At 31.1% G+C, this 15,993-nt stretch overlaps 2 protein-coding genes across 2 annotated transcripts in view; both read right to left on the bottom strand.

Moving 5' to 3' along the window:
* Positions 1 to 2,280: 2,280 nt before the first annotated feature.
* Positions 2,281 to 3,072, bottom strand: LOC135954358 (craniofacial development protein 2-like). The gene has a single exon (XM_065504505.1). It carries the CDS (start codon positions 3,070 to 3,072, stop codon positions 2,281 to 2,283), a length of 792 nt encoding a protein of 263 aa, XP_065360577.1.
* A 4,207-nt stretch (positions 3,073 to 7,279) lies between these two features.
* LOC135961326 (very long chain fatty acid elongase AAEL008004) overlaps positions 7,280 to 15,993 on the bottom strand; it is a 32,659-nt gene continuing 23,945 nt past the window's right edge. The window contains exons 4-5 of the mRNA XM_065512825.1: positions 8,125 to 8,261; positions 7,280 to 8,061 (exon numbers count right to left, since the gene is read on the bottom strand). Of these exons, the coding sequence (XP_065368897.1) occupies positions 7,867 to 8,061; positions 8,125 to 8,261 (332 nt within the window). The 3' untranslated portion in view covers positions 7,280 to 7,866. The remainder of the gene's footprint in view (positions 8,062 to 8,124; positions 8,262 to 15,993) is intronic.

Here is a 15,993-nt window from a genome sequence, read left to right as displayed (position 1 = left end):
TTTGTTGGTGTAAATTATCGTAAAATAATAGATGACACTTTAAAGTAGACATCTTTTTAAGCATACTCCAACTTTAACCATTTATTTTTATACCATATATATATATATATATATATTCCCTTCGATCCTATAAGGAGCATAGGGCCTCAACAAAGTTCTTCCAGTCAGATCTGTTCATCGTAATCATTTTTACTTCACTCCAGCTTTTATGCATTTTTCTAGCCTCGCTATCAATTTGCCTTCGCCATGTATGTGCTGGTCGGCCTCTTCTGCGACTCCCCTGAGGGTTCCATTCTATAGTACTCCTGGCAATATCGGATAATGGCTTACGGAGTGTGTGTCCAATCCAGTTCCACTTTCTTCTCTGTATTTCTACACACAACGGTATTTGACGTGTTTCAGCCCACAGGTTGTTGTTTGAAATGGTTCGTGGCCAGAAGATTCGTAAAACTCTTCGGAGACATTTATTCACGAAAACTTGCAAAGTCTTAATATCTCGGGAGGCAGCGTTCCAAGTTTCACAGCCATATAATAGAGTTGATTTTACGTTGGTGTTGAAGATGTTGATTTTAACACGGCGTGATATTGAAGACGATTTCCATACCTTGCTGAGCTGACCAAAAGATTGTGTGGCTTTTTTTATTCGGCTTACAATGTCTTCACTAGATCCCCCAGTTCGATTTATAACAGCTCCGAGGTAACAGAATGTTTCAACTTCTTCTAATATTTCATTATTTATTAGAAAGGGGTTCAAGTTTTCTGAATTTATTCTCATAACTTTGGTCTTTTTTATATTAATTTTCAACCCGGCTTTCTCTGATATGTAGGTGAGACGCCTTAGTTGTGCGGCCATGTCAGTATAGCTATGCGAGAGAAGGCATATATCGTCTGCATATTCGAGGTCCTCCAGCCTTTCGTTCAGCCCCCATACGATCCCCCTGTTTCCCATCATTGCCTGGTGCATAACACTATCCAGCACTATATTGAACAGCAGTGGAGACATCACACACCTTTGACGAACGCCAGTACCAACCTCAATCTTCCGACTAAGCATGCCATCATGTAAAATTCGGCAGCTTGCCCCGGTGTACATACTTTTTATTAGTCGGATGAGTTTAAGTGGTACTCCTTTACATTCGAGAGCTTTCCAGATAACGTTATGGGCCAGGGTATCAAATGCCTTCTCGAAATCAATAAAGATAAGATACAGAGAAGACCCCCATTCAACTGACTGCTCCACGATTACTCTTAATGAGTTTATATGGTCCACGCACGACTTGTTAGGGCAAAATCCAGTCTGTTGTTTCCTTAAATTTGGCATTAATTCGTCAGATAACCTTTTTGTTATAACGTGAGATAAGACTTTATTCAGCATGCTTAGTAAAGTGATTCCCCGCCAGTTGTTGCGATTTGTTAAGTCGCCTTTCTTAGGTGTTTTAACAATAATGCCTTCTTTAAGCTCGTCTGGAATTCTCTCTGTTGTCCATATTTCCCCCATAATCGGTAGAATCAGTTCTGCCGTCGTTCTAGTGTTTGCCTTAAGTAGTTCTGAGGAAATATTGTCGCTGCCTGGGCTTTTGTTGTTCTTAAGCGATTTAATGGCAAATATAATCTCAGACATTACTGGAGGAGTGATGCTGATATTTAAAAATGTATTATGATCAATACAATTGCATATAGACTGGTTTATCTGAGGACGTGAGGAGAACATTTCAGAGAAGTGTGTAGCCCAGAGCTCGAGTTGTTCGTTTTTAGAGGTAATAAGTGTGCCGGAGTTATCCCTTATTGGTTTGGTGAAGACTGAAGTGTTGTTACTCGCTAACTTCTTAGTGAACCGATATAAGTCACTAGTTCGGTTTGTTTCAGCTGCAGCTTGAGCCTCTTGCGCAATGGAATTCGTCCATGCACGTTTATCTCTACGAGCACTGCGTTTTACCTCACGATCAAGAGTAGCATGTTGGTTTTGAAGGGTTGACTTTTCATTTCTCGTTGTAGCGGAATTAAGTGCAGCTTTAAGTTTTTTCCTTTCGTTTATAATTCGCCATGTTTCATCAGATATCCATTCTCTACGTCTAATTGATTTAAGACCTATATGCTCCATGGCTGCATTTATGAACGTGTTCCTTGTTAATTGCCAGTCTTTCCGTTCCTCATGGGTTGTTGTTAACAATGATTCGTTTAAGGACCTTAAGTAATTCGATGAGACAGAAGGGATTTTCAGTGTATTTACATCGAACCTTTTTGATACACATGGGGCTATCTTTTTTACAGCTGCTAGCTTTATACGCACGCTTGCAATGAGTAAGAGATGATCACTGGCAACAGAGAGCCGCGCCATTTCCTGGAGATAGCTATATGATCTATTTGATTCTCCGTAACATGGTCAGGTGATACCCACGTTATTTTGTGTTTTGTTTTGTGTGGAAACAGAGTGCCTCCTATGACCAGACTGTTTTCCGCGCACATGTTCACAAACAATTCCCCGTTTTCAGTTTTCCTGCCTAAGCCATGCACCCCCATAACGCTTTCAAGGCCAGTGTTGTTGGGACCTGTTTGAGCATTGAAGTCGCCCATTACTACCAGAATATCACCACGATTCGAGGATGTTATTGCACGATCCAAGAGGCTATAAAATTCATCCTTCACTTCAACCTCGGAGACATCGGTGGGCGCATAGCATTGGATGCATGTGAGATTTCTGGCGCGCGTACGTAGTCTTACTGCTATTATGCGGTCAGAGTAGGGTTTCCAGCTAATTAGAGCTTTATGTGCCTCCTTGGAGAAAAGAAAACCAACTCCAGATGCTCTATTTTCATTGGCTGCCTTACCAGAATATAATAAGTGGAGTCCATTTGTTATTGATTTTTCGCCCGTATCAGGCCATCTCATTTCGCTTATACCCAAAAATAGTAGTTTGTAGCTCATAAACTCCTTGCAAAGTTGAGCCAGACGCGATGGTTCCATTAGCGTTCTAACATTCCATGTTCCAAATCTTGTCCGGGTTTTCATGCTAAAGGTCGTCATCAGTAAATCAGATCGTTTTGTTTCATTTGTTTCGGTTTCGGTAATCATTTAATTTAAGACGAAGTGGCTGATTAGGCTTCCGCATCCGATCCTGGTGCTGGGGCTGCCAGCTGCCTTCCAGGCAGGCGTTGATGAGTTTTTCGAAGGGTATACTTGTCTTCTTCCTACTACTTCCTGAGACATTACAACAAAGGAATCATTCCTGGCCACTCCCAAGTAGCAATCAAGAATTTTCCACCTTTACTTGCAATGACCATTTTTATACCATGGACATTATATTTTCCTAATGCAAAAGTTAACATATTTTCATGGTAATTCAATTCAGAATCGACATTCGCTATTTTGATAAATGAAATGAAAAATTCATGTTCAGCATGCAAAAATTAGTAAGAAAACATGAATTGCAAGAAGAAATTATTCCAAAAAAATATTAGAAAACTAAAAAATTATAAAAGTAGAAATGTAAAAAAGTAGAAAAGTAAAAGAAGTAGGAAAGTAAAAAATTATAAAAGTAGAAATGTAAAAAAGTAGAAAAGTAAAAATTATAAAAGTAGAAATGTAAAAAATTATAAAAGTAGAAAAGCAAAAAAGTAGAAAAGTAAAAATTATAAAAGTAGAAAAGTAAAAAATTATAAAAGTAGAAAATCAAAAAAATTATAAAAGTAGAAATGTAAAAAAAGTAGAAAAGTAAAAATTATAAAAGTAGAAATGTAAAAAATTATAAAAATAAAAATGTAAAAAGTAGAAAAGTAAAAATTATAAAAGTAGAAGTAGAAAAGCAATAATTATAAAAGTAGAAATGTAAAAAATTATAAAAGTTGAAATGTAAAAAAGTAGAAATGTAAAAAATTATAAAAGTAGAAAAGTAAAAATTAAAAAAGTAGAAGTAGAAAAGAAAAAAATTATAAAAGTTGAAATGTAAAAAAGTAGAAAAGTAAAAAAGTAGAAAAGAAAAAATTAGAAATTATAAAAGTAGAAAAGTAAAAAATTATAAAAGTAAAAAAGTAGAAAAGCAAAAAATTATAAAAGTAGAAAAGTAGATAGATAGATAGATAGATAGATAGATAGATAGATAGATAGATAGATAGATAGATAGATAGATAGATAGATAGATAGATAGATAGATAGATAGATAGATAGATAGATAGATAGATAGATAGATAGATAGATAGATAGATAGATAGATAGATAGATAGATAGATAGATAGATAGATAGATAGATAGATAGATAGATAGATAGATAGATAGATAGATAGATAGATAGATAGATAGATAGATAGATAGATAGATAGATAGATAGATAGATAGATAGATAGATAGATAGATAGATAGATAGATAGATAGATAGATAGATAGATAGATAGATAGATAGATAGATAGATAGATAGATAGATAGATAGATAGATAGATAGATAGATAGATAGATAGATAGATAGATAGATAGATAGATAGATAGATAGATAGATAGATAGATAGATAGATAGATAGATAGATAGATAGATAGATAGATAGATAGATAGATAGATAGATATATAGATAGATAGATAGATAGATAGATAGATAGATAGATAGATAGATAGATAGATAGATAGATAGATAGATAGATAGATAGATAGATAGATAGATAGATAGATAGATAGATATATAGATAGGACATTAGCGGTATAATGTAAAAATTTGATTTTTACGCATCCCTTCGCCCATAGACCGAATATCAAAAATATAACTAACTATACCCGCTAGGCTATTCTGAAGATTCCCTGAAAATTTAATTAAAATCGGTCCAGCCGTTTTTGTGTTCATTCGGAACTTACATACATACCCACATACATACATACATCCATTTTTATATATATTGTAGATTAAAAAACTACTTTTGTTTTCTAAAAAGTATATACAAAATTTATAGTTATAGTTTGTATATAAATCAATTAAAATAAGGCCATGTAAAATGAAGGTTTTCAATAGAATGTTGTTGACAAAAAAAAACACATCTCTAGTTTATTTGCATTTTGTATGGATGTATTAAAATGAAATCAATCAACTGTTTTTTGAATGTATTAGTTAGCTGGCATTTAGTTACAACTTTACCCATGATTAAGTGCTAACTAATTGTGCTGAAAGTAACCAATTGTGAATAACTTAAATAATAGGTACTTAAAAAAGTACCGTTGTTTCTAAAAATTGTTGTCGTGACACCAATATTTGGTGAGCTGGACCCATCGATAAAAAGGACCTTTTTAAGGTTTTTATTATTTTTACATATTTCACGCAAAGGATACCAATATTTCAAATATTTCCTTTGCGAGAAATGAAAAAAATCATAAAAACCTTCAAAACCATTTTATACGGCTCACCAAATATTCAACCCAGAACAAAAATTTTGAGAAATGTTTTCTTCATATAATATAACAATAAACTTCCATTTTAGTTGGGAACATCGACACCTTATTTTTTTCAATACAAACTGGGACCCCCTAATGTATTCCCTTAAAACTACTTTAATGAAAGTTTAAAGTTGTGTTTATTTTGTTTAATTCAGCAAGATATGTCGACTTATATTATAATTGAAAACAATACAACGAAAAATAATTATAAATGAACCCTTAAGAATAAGCTAATATTTATATTTGGTCCTATTGCACTTTTTAACCACTAACAAACAAGAAGGATATTCAATTCATTTCAACTAAATGATCTAAAATGATTTTTCTATTGTTGTATTGAGAACTTAACATCTAAATATATTTTAAGTTTTTTAAAATTACGATTACATACACAGAAAACATTTTGTACATAAATGGTATGTATGAATTGCCTGCCTCTGATTGATTTCTGATCATAATAATTATGTATAAAGAAATACATACTTCAAAATTTTTTAATTTGAAACAAATCTAGAAGGCTTAAAGAAATTTAATATTTTTTATTTCGTTGGAAATAATTGAAATTTTCTTTGAACAAAATTTTGTTTTATGATTTTTAAATACAAGGTTATTATGATTTTTAGATACGAAATAAGTATGCAGCAATTATTATGAAACAACTAAGTTTAAATCTAAATTCTCATGTAAGCAAAAATCAAAATAAAATTCATTACAAAACAAAAATTATTTCATCTTCAATTTTCCTAATATATTTGGGATATACAGTGGTCGACATAAGTCTACGTACGATCACAATTTTTGCCACTTTATTAGAGCCCGGTAAATAAAAAAATAATAATGCAGTTTTGTTTGAAATCTATTTTTTTTTTTGCTATGCACCAAAAAAAATGTTGCAATGTAAACTTGCAAAATTATTCATAAAAAACAATAAAAAAAAAACATTGACAAAAGTCTACATACTAACAGATAAGCATGCAATTTATTAAGTCTACAGTTCAAAAAATATTCAGTAACTTTGAAAACACTGGTAGAGTTAAAAACAAGCTGCGAAGTGGTCGCCCAAAGAAACTACATCGTAGAGATGTAATCTTCATTTTAAAAGAAGTCAACAAAAACGCAAAAGTAAATACCACAAAATTGGCCAAAGAACTCGCAACAAGATCAGAAGTTATTGTTCATCCACGAACAATTCAAAGAACCTTAAATAATAATGGTAATTAAAGCGAATTCCAAACGAAGTTTGCGATCCGCACTCAAAAAGCACTTTGAAAAGGACATGGAATTCTGGAAGCGAGTTTTGTTCACTGATGAGTTGAAGTATAACATATTTGGAGTGATGGGAGAGATAAAGTATGGCGCAAAACAAATACAGCAATGGATCCGAAAAACTTACTCGCTACAGTTAAGAATGGTGTTGCCAGTGTGATTGTTTGGGGTACTGTTGCTGCTTCTGGAATGGGAAAGTTAGTGTTTATTGAGGATAATATGGATCGTTATCAGTAGAAATCCATTTTGGAACAAAATTTGAGAGCATCCGTTTATATTTTAACTCTTGGTTAAAGTTGGATTTTTCATCAAGATAACGATCCGAAACATTATCAAATCACAAATTGTCAAAGATTGGCTACTCTACCATGCCCCTGACAATTGTACACACCACCTCAAAGCCCGGACTCAAATGTTATTGAGCATGTGTGGGAAATTCTACAACGGAAGATCCGAAAACATCTTATTACTTGTGCACCAATGTTAAAGGAGAACCTTCCAGAAGAATGGCAAAATATATCGTCCACAGAACTGGAAAATTTAGTTGCCTCAATGCCCAGATGCTTGTAGATGCCCCAACGAAATATTGAATTTAATGAAAATTTGTATTCGCTGAAAAATGTTTATTTAGTGTACAGATTGTATGTAGACTTTTGTTAACATATTTTTTTAATTTTTTGTGAATAAGATTTAAATTAATTATAAATTTAGCGATATTTTTTGAAATAAAACTGCATCATTACTTTTACTTATTATGGTTTAGAAGTCCGCGAGTTACGAAAATAATGGTCGTATGTAGACATTTGTCGGTCACTGTACATATATTTTAATGTTCAATTTATACAATTTATGTAGAAATTAATTCCATGTATGAACTTTTTTCTGTGTATACCTACATATATAATCAGCCCAATTATGAATAAAAAAATTCCGCGGAAGTTTGTTCCCCGGGAGTTTTTTCCCATTGAATTTGAATAGGAAAAATGAGAAAAGGGGAAAAACTCCCGGGGAATTTTTATTCATAATTGGGCTGAATATGAAACTATGTATATGTATATAAAATTACATTATTTAGTTTATAACTTAAATGCTAATTTAGCTAATGCTGATTAATCCTTATTCCAAATTCTATTAGTGCTAGTTTAAAGTATTTATCGATAAAGGAAAATGGGTTAGTTGTCACATGAGTTTATTCCATTTTGGAGGCTTTTAATGCCGCTGCATGCTTCTTATCCTTGTTGTAATTTCTAACATAAAACGAACTGAACATATAAGTAAATAGTCCTGCGTTGAATGTCAGTAGAGCAGCGATAGGTTTTGGGAATGCACAGTTAGGCTGGAATTGAATCTGCAACGTGTGCACGAAGATAATTAAGAATTGGACCTAAATAAGATAAAAAAAATTATTTAATTTTATTATAGAGTTTATTATATATTTTAAACTTACGATTTGTAAAATTGTAATATATTTTTTCCACCATAAATATTGTTGTACTTTTGGTCCCATAGCAGAGAGCAAATAATATGCATACATGATAATATGAATGAAGGAATTAATAAATCCAAGCAACGTTCCATGACCACCTGAAAAACAAACAGGGAGCCGTTTTACATTATTAGTCAAAATTTCTTGTTCGCCTACAAATAGTGTTGTCAAATATTCGACATATTCTAAAAACCGGTTTAATAATTCGAAAAAGCGTAATTTTTAAAAACCGGTTTTCGGTTTTTTATATCAAAACCGGTTTTTGATATAAATTGAGGTATTAAATTAAAATAAATTAAAAAATCGTTCAGTCAAATTACACAGAATTTGAAATCAAAAGAAATGATGTATAATAATATATTGTTACATAGGTATTAACCTTTTCAAAACGCTGGTTTATTTCCTTTAAATAAACCGGATACTTTTGATTGCAAATAAAAGCCGTTTAGTAGTTTAAAAATTGTAACAACTCTTTATTTACTTAAAATGTACAACAACAGAATTAAATAGTCACTCAATGTTTTTTTTTATACACGTTTATAAATTCTCAGAAATGCAGACACTTTATAATGTATACGAATTCACTTGAAAAATACAGCACACTTTAAGGCACTCAGTTGATGTTTATTCAAATAGCGTCTCTGATAAACTCCCTCACGACTGCAACCTCTGCCACTATTTATAACACTGCATAGCCATCTAGAAAGCTCTATTTCTACAATGTTCTTTAAGCACGATGGCCACGCAGGGTTGTCAGATTTGTTTTACCTCCATCGCCAAAAGCTAAACGAAAAATCGCCAAAAAGTCGCCAAAATATTTTTTTTTGGAATTCTACGTACATATTTTATGAATTATAAAATCAATTTATTACGGTTCAAATCTAGTTCATTAGTTATTTATATTAAATTGATACCAAAAGTTTTTGTTATCAAAAATTAATTGCAGTTTCATTATCACTGCATTTTATCTGGAGGCTGAAATCAATTGCAACACAATTTATTAACATTCATACCTATAACTTATTTTTCGTATCAATGAATCTAAAAGTTCATATTGAATTTTATTACGTAAGCGTTGTTGGTTGGTAAAATTAACATGTTTAGAACGGCCAATGCTAAGCCTTTAACAGTTCCAGCTGCATTGCATCTAAGTTTAATTGATATATGCTAATTTTGAACATTAGAATTCATATTCCCCTGCAGATACTTTTGGATTTAAATAAAGTTAATGAATTTTGAACTACCGAAAATTTCCAAAATGTCTGAGTTTGAGTATTAAATGAAATAAATACACAAAAACATTCATTCACTCCGAGATTTCAGTTTGCTTTTAACAATTCCAGCTGCATCGCAATAATTGTAAACTTGTGGCCAAAAATCTAAAATTTTTTTTGAAATTTCACCTTTAAAGATCTAAGTTTAATTGATATATGCTAATTTTGACCATTACAATTCATATTCCCCTGCAGATACTTTTGGATTTAAATAAAGTTAATGAATGAATTTTGAACTACCGAAAATTTCCACATTTTAATATTGAAAATTCATTATATACTTTAAAAAGAGTTATATTTTCTAATAACTGTTTAAGCATTTCTTTGAAAAGTTTTTTAAGTACAAAAAACTATTTTCTTTTAAAATTTCTACATCATATTCCTCCATTTTTATATTTTGTAATTCCGTTACAAATTCTGTGTCAAAATCGATAGATTCCAATGGCAGAAAAGAATCCGGCGAACCAATAGCCAATTTTAATGAGCATATTAAGTTATCAATATTTCCAATATTATTTAAAAATGACGGCTTAAATATTTTAGAAGAAAAAAATAACCTGCATCCATATGATCAGATAATACGTGATTAATTTTAATTATTAATTATTGGGTTAATAAATATCAAAGAAATTATTTCAAGAAAAACAAATAATTTGTTAAAAATCGCCAAATAAATCGCCAACTAGTCTGTAAATCGCCAAAAAATTGCCATGTCGCTAATTGGAAATTTTGGTCGCCAAAGGCAATAAAAAATCGTCACATCTGACAGCCCTGTGGCCACGTATCAATTTGATTTGACAAACTCAGTTTTTTTTGAATGTGTTAGTGAAACAAATCTCACACGTATATGTTGATGTGAGTTTGACGAAAATCAAAACAATTTAGATTTTTAGTGCCGCCGCTACTATGATTTGAAGCGAATTTGATGTGTTGCTGCGAAAAACGTCAAATGGCATTTTTATTCAGTTTTCGCAGCGACAACATCATAGGGTGAATTAATAAAAAAAAATCTTAACTTTAAAAAACAGCTTTGAAATGAAATTTGATAGTTTGAGTTTGATACGTTGCTGTGTTAAGCAAAACTAAATATTACCAATACATACATATTATTTGATACGTGGCCATCGTGCCTTAACTGAATATTCGAATTCGAATACAGCGTTGCCAACTTACGATCAATGGTCAACTGAAAGCTTTTATTTAATAATGCCCACAGATATGTTACAGTTTGATATTACAGCACTGTTATTTGAAAGCATTATGCTACTTTTAAATCAGCCCTTAAAATCGTTATATTTGAATTCAAGTACAATTTCGTAACAATATTATTAATAGATATTTTTATATAATAATAACACGGTGCTACGATGGAAAAAAAACTTGGAAAACGACCTAGCGTAGGTTATAGGGCTTGCCGAGTACATTAGAAATTGTATCAAAAAATTTCCAAAACACCCTCAAATTCAGAAGTTATTCTGAAAAAACCGTTTTCAGTTATGTCTGTGAACTTATCGATTTGTGACTCAGTCAGTCTCTATCCTACTTTAATTTTTTTAAAATGACGTGCATTTTTTGATACATTTGCTAGTTATAAGTATTGTTTTTGTTAAGAATACCTAAAAGAAAAACAAAATTTATCAACTGTTTTGATTTTAATCGCTTTTCATTGCTTAGATACGGAAGCTTATACAAATTTATACCAATGTATTAAGGACATTTAGTTCTTAATAATTAAAATCGGATGATAATTGTAAAAGTTATTCAATTTTTACCTAACTATAATTGTTTAAAATTTTGAAATCGGTTTAAAAATGTGTGAGTTAGAGGTACTAAAGTACTACGACCTACCCTAAAACAGTTTTTTCAAAATAACTAACAATTTTTAATGTATTTCAAAATCTTTGAAAACGATTTTAGTATGTCCTCACCTAGGCCTATAACCTCCACTAGGTGGCTTTTCAAGTTCTGACAAAAAGTGCAATTTTGTAGCAGAGTGCAATATAACTGTTAAAATTGCGTTGTATAAAATATTTAATTCGATATTTTTGAAAATTTGTCCAAATAGTTAAAATATTGTTTTAAGTCGCTCGTTGTTGCAATATTAGTTCTTTTGTGTAAATTTTGAACTTATTTTAATGTTAAACTGAGCTGAGCTTCTAAATTTTGCGAGTCACTTTCAATATATTCTAAAAAAAATCAGAGCTTGATGAACTTTCATTTAGTTCTGACCAAAAAGTCTATTAAAAAGTGTTACTGCATACGGTACAACAAGGCTAATTTATTACAAGTGACGTTAAAAAGCCATCTGATTATTTTTCGCTCGATGTGTTTTCTGACATCTATCTGTTAAGGTTTGCTTACATTTGTTTGTTAATTTAAATATAACATTTTTGTAATAAAATTTGTTTAAAATTAAAAAAGGGGAATATATAATTATTAAAAGTAATCGTCTAAAATCTTAAAATAAATTTTAAAAATTATTCAAATAATTCGAGACAAAAAACGATTTAAAAAAACGGAAAATTGGAAGAAACCGGTTTGACAACTCTACCTACAAACTATTGTCTTTGCTTTCATCAATTCATTCATTAAAATTCAGCAAAGTAAAATTTAAATACATAATACATTAGAAAAGTCAAATGTAGTTTATAAAATAGCATGTAATGGAAATGATAATCAGATCAGAAATATAGAGACAGACATATCTACTCAAAAAGCAGTATTACCATCTCATGTGCTAATTTTAATCACTATTCTGAATTTGAAAATACATCAATTCTAAATATGGAACATAATTAAAAACGTCGCACAGTGGGGTCAATCGAAAAAAGTGGTAATAAATCTGAATCTAAGCTAGTGATCCGATTGTAAAATGATGTATGAACAAATAATTTGTTACACCCTGTTAGTAAACAAGGTGAGACACATTGTGTCAAATTTGAGCAATGAATAGAACATAGACAACAACTAGATAGGTAACTGAGAGACAAAACCCTAAGTCTGTTGTCAGAAACCTAATTCATGAGAATGCATTGCATGTATTTTGTTATTGTATCACCCGTATGTGTGAAAAGAGAGTAATTTTTCAATATGTATTACTCTCTCCTTCCGTTCTATGTGTTTATTCTACGGTTAAATTTTTAAGAAAATTTAATAATTTTAAAGTTCATTACATAAAAAAATGGAAAGATGCGAACAGGAAAGGAGACACGTTCGTTAAAAATAATAAAATGTGGTTAAATTTTTTTTGATTTCAGTATTTTTCACTTTATTTTGTTCGGTGGGTTATAATATTTTTACATATTTGAAATCTAGAGAAAATTACCTTTTTAATAATACCAATAACTTATACAAAACCCAGTGGTTGATTTATCGCCCCTTTTAACATATCTTTGCCCCTATGTGCATTGTCAGTACCAGAGACCTGCGCCGATTAAATTTCAATGCAGCGGCTGACTCCAAAAAAGGTCGGTGGCGGCTCAAAGCCGGCTGTCAGCCGACTAAAGAATAACTACTCAAATTCTGAATAATTAAAAATTTAAAAAGTGAAATTCAAAAACGGCGGGTATTTTCAAGCCGACTTAAGCCCAAACAATTTTCGGCGGCTCGGCTCAGCCGGCTTACAGCCGTTTGGCGCAGGTCTCTGGTCAGTACATTGTAAAACGATGATATTGTCAGGCATCTGACAATGGTGTGTGCACATTACGTTGTCAGATTATTGTAAGATAATTTTTATTGTCAAATGTGTGAATTTCTAATTGGCAACACTGTGCATATGTATTTAAAAACAATGTCTGAAACTGGATCTAGCAATTTTGGCATACAATAATTTTTGTTGGCAGATAAATTTATTGTCTGACAATTGCCTGGCAATGAAATTGTAAGGTTTTCTAACAATCGTCTGAACCGACAATTTACCTTTTGCTAACAATTTTTCGTTGTCAGTACTTTGCCAGATATGACAACATTGTAAGATCTGATCCGTCTATACATAGCTTTAGATCAGAGAAGCCCATTTCATAGCACAATTGTGCAAGCTAACCACACACGTATTCTTATTGTCTTTGATTTAGTAGTCACAGAGACAGCGACGAATGAAGAGGCTAAGCGGATGTATTACTATTTTTTATTTTTTTTAAATTTTTGTTCATGATCACTGAAAGAAATCTTTGGATTGTTTAATATATTTCGAACTTTAAAAAATCATTGAAGTTTTGTCTATTTTTTCACCTCAATTTACTTCGGTGAACAATTTGTTTTCAGATTTGAAATGATTTTAATTTTAAGACAACTTAATAAAATAAGAAAAAAATATTTTACATATTTTAAATATTTACAAATTTGTCGAAAATGATTAATATCGAACTCTCCGTTAATGAGATATGATAATATGTCGCCGACAATTTGATTAATATTGTTGACTTGATTATTATTAACAAATAAAGCCTTAACAATATTGTCATCTTTTATTTAGTTCACTAAACTTTTCTTCCAGTGGATCTCTCTTTCGCTCACCAACTCAAATACAGTTTTAGCTTTGGACATCTCTGCTTTAGATCGATATTTATTCAAATTCACTCATACAAATTTTAACCAATGAAAAAATGTTTACAAATGTACAATCTAAAATCCCAAAGCAAGGAATCCCCAAGTATGCTGCCAATCAACAACATCAGTGTATAATAATTATTAGTTTACTAATAACTAATATTTATCACAGCGCCCACCTTCGGTGGTATAACACTAAAACGCCACCGAAGTAAAATAATTAAATAAAGGTTGTTGGCTTGGTACCGTGAAATAGCTCCCAAATGAAATAACTCCCAATGAAATAACTCCCTATGAAATAGTTCCCATCAAAAATAAAATGAAATAACAAAGGGTAAAATGAAATTACTCCCAATAATCGGCGGTTTCATAATTTTAAAAATTATACTCCCAAAAAAGCGAAATAACTCCCAATAGAAATGAAATAATTCCCAAACCGAAGCAATTTATTTATGAAATTTAAAAAAAGGAACTTCAAAAGAGAAATTATTCTTCGCCTACCAACCATTTCATTGGGAGTTATTGCATTATGAAATAACTCCCAACAAAAAATTATGAAATAAGTCCTAATTTGTATGAAAAATTTGTTGGGTGTTATTTCATATTTTCGTGGGGATTTATTTCATTTGGGAGTTATTTCACGGTACCGTTGGCTTGACTAAGGCGCCATCTCACCACCAGAGGCGCTGCAACCTGCACTAATAACAAACATAACGCGCAATTGCAGAGTTGTCAATTAAAAGCTTTTCTCCTCCTTTCACCACCTTTTCCTCTACACTCTATCCGCTTTCCAAAGAATGTAACATTTAATATAGGCTTATTAACTGCCTGAGTGTTACTTCTCTTTTTAAAAAAAAAAAAAATATTCCATGTACGGCTTTTACCAGCTTTGGACCAAATGCGGTCCCAATGGACAAAAATCCCATGTAGAAAAGTTCTTTGTGATATGTTAAATAACAAACATCCTATTATATGTAATAGTGTGCGTGATTTTTGAAGAACGTCGTTCTCAGTGAATGTTTTTCCCATGTTAAACAAAATAACAACAATGTTAAGAATAATAGTCAGGGACCAGAAATAACTGTTATTTTTTTTTAATAAGCAATGGGTTATAGATTTATAAATTTTTTTAGGTCTTTGATAACCATTATTGTTCAGAATTGAACACGGGTTTATTTAAGTATATTTTATCTGAAGTATGGTAAAATAAGTCATAAAAAACTGTTCGATTAGTTTACTTGTATTACAAATAAATGTTTATCACTTAGTTTTTATGTCAACCCCAAGTAGCGATAAGAATACTAGTACATTAATTCTTTTGTTTATGTAATGCATAGACAATTAAGTGAGAGTTAAAAATAGGCAATAAAATATATTTTTATCACTAGTGCTCTTGTTATCCCACGCTGTGATGGAAATATTACATTGATAAGGTTTAAAGTACACACGAGTACTTGATATCTTATATTAGTTCTAGTTAATTTTAAGATTTTTATGTTTAGCTCTAAAGAAGTAAAATTAAAAAATATTTGAATGTCCTACAAACATTCAAAAATTCTACAAGAATTTTACATTTGGTCCTTCGAACCGGATTGAACCAGTGAACCCTGGATAAATAAGTTTACAAACATTTACAAAAAAAAAAAAGATTTTTGAAAAATGGAAGATAAAAAAAATACTTTCAAATGGAAATCTTTTACGGATGAACAAAACAATAAATGGCTACCAAATGAAATAACTCCCAATGAAATAATTCCTATCAAAAAATAAATAATTCCCAAATTTGAAAAATGAAATAACTACCAAAGGGTAAAATGAAATTACTCCCAATTTCACAGTTTCATAAAGCGAAATATTTACCAATTTATTTATGTAATCTAAAAAAAGGAACTACTAAAGTAAAATTATTATTTTTTTTGCATTGCGGGCCTTTGGCGTAGCTCAAAGTTTTACTCCTCTTGGATGTGTCAAAAACTGGCTTCACTCAGAAAATTTATTGTGCATAGCC

Source organism: Calliphora vicina, chromosome 1 (genome assembly GCF_958450345.1).
Source record: "Calliphora vicina chromosome 1, idCalVici1.1, whole genome shotgun sequence".
NCBI lineage: Eukaryota > Metazoa > Arthropoda > Insecta > Diptera > Calliphoridae > Calliphora > Calliphora vicina.
The sequence above is the reverse complement of the archived record's forward strand: the minus strand, read 5'-3'. Positions and strand labels throughout refer to the sequence as shown.

Coding starts and splice junctions, on each gene's coding strand:
- LOC135954358 (XM_065504505.1), bottom strand. CDS start 3,072: ATGATTACCGAAACCGAAACAAATGAAACAAAACGATCTGATTTACTG.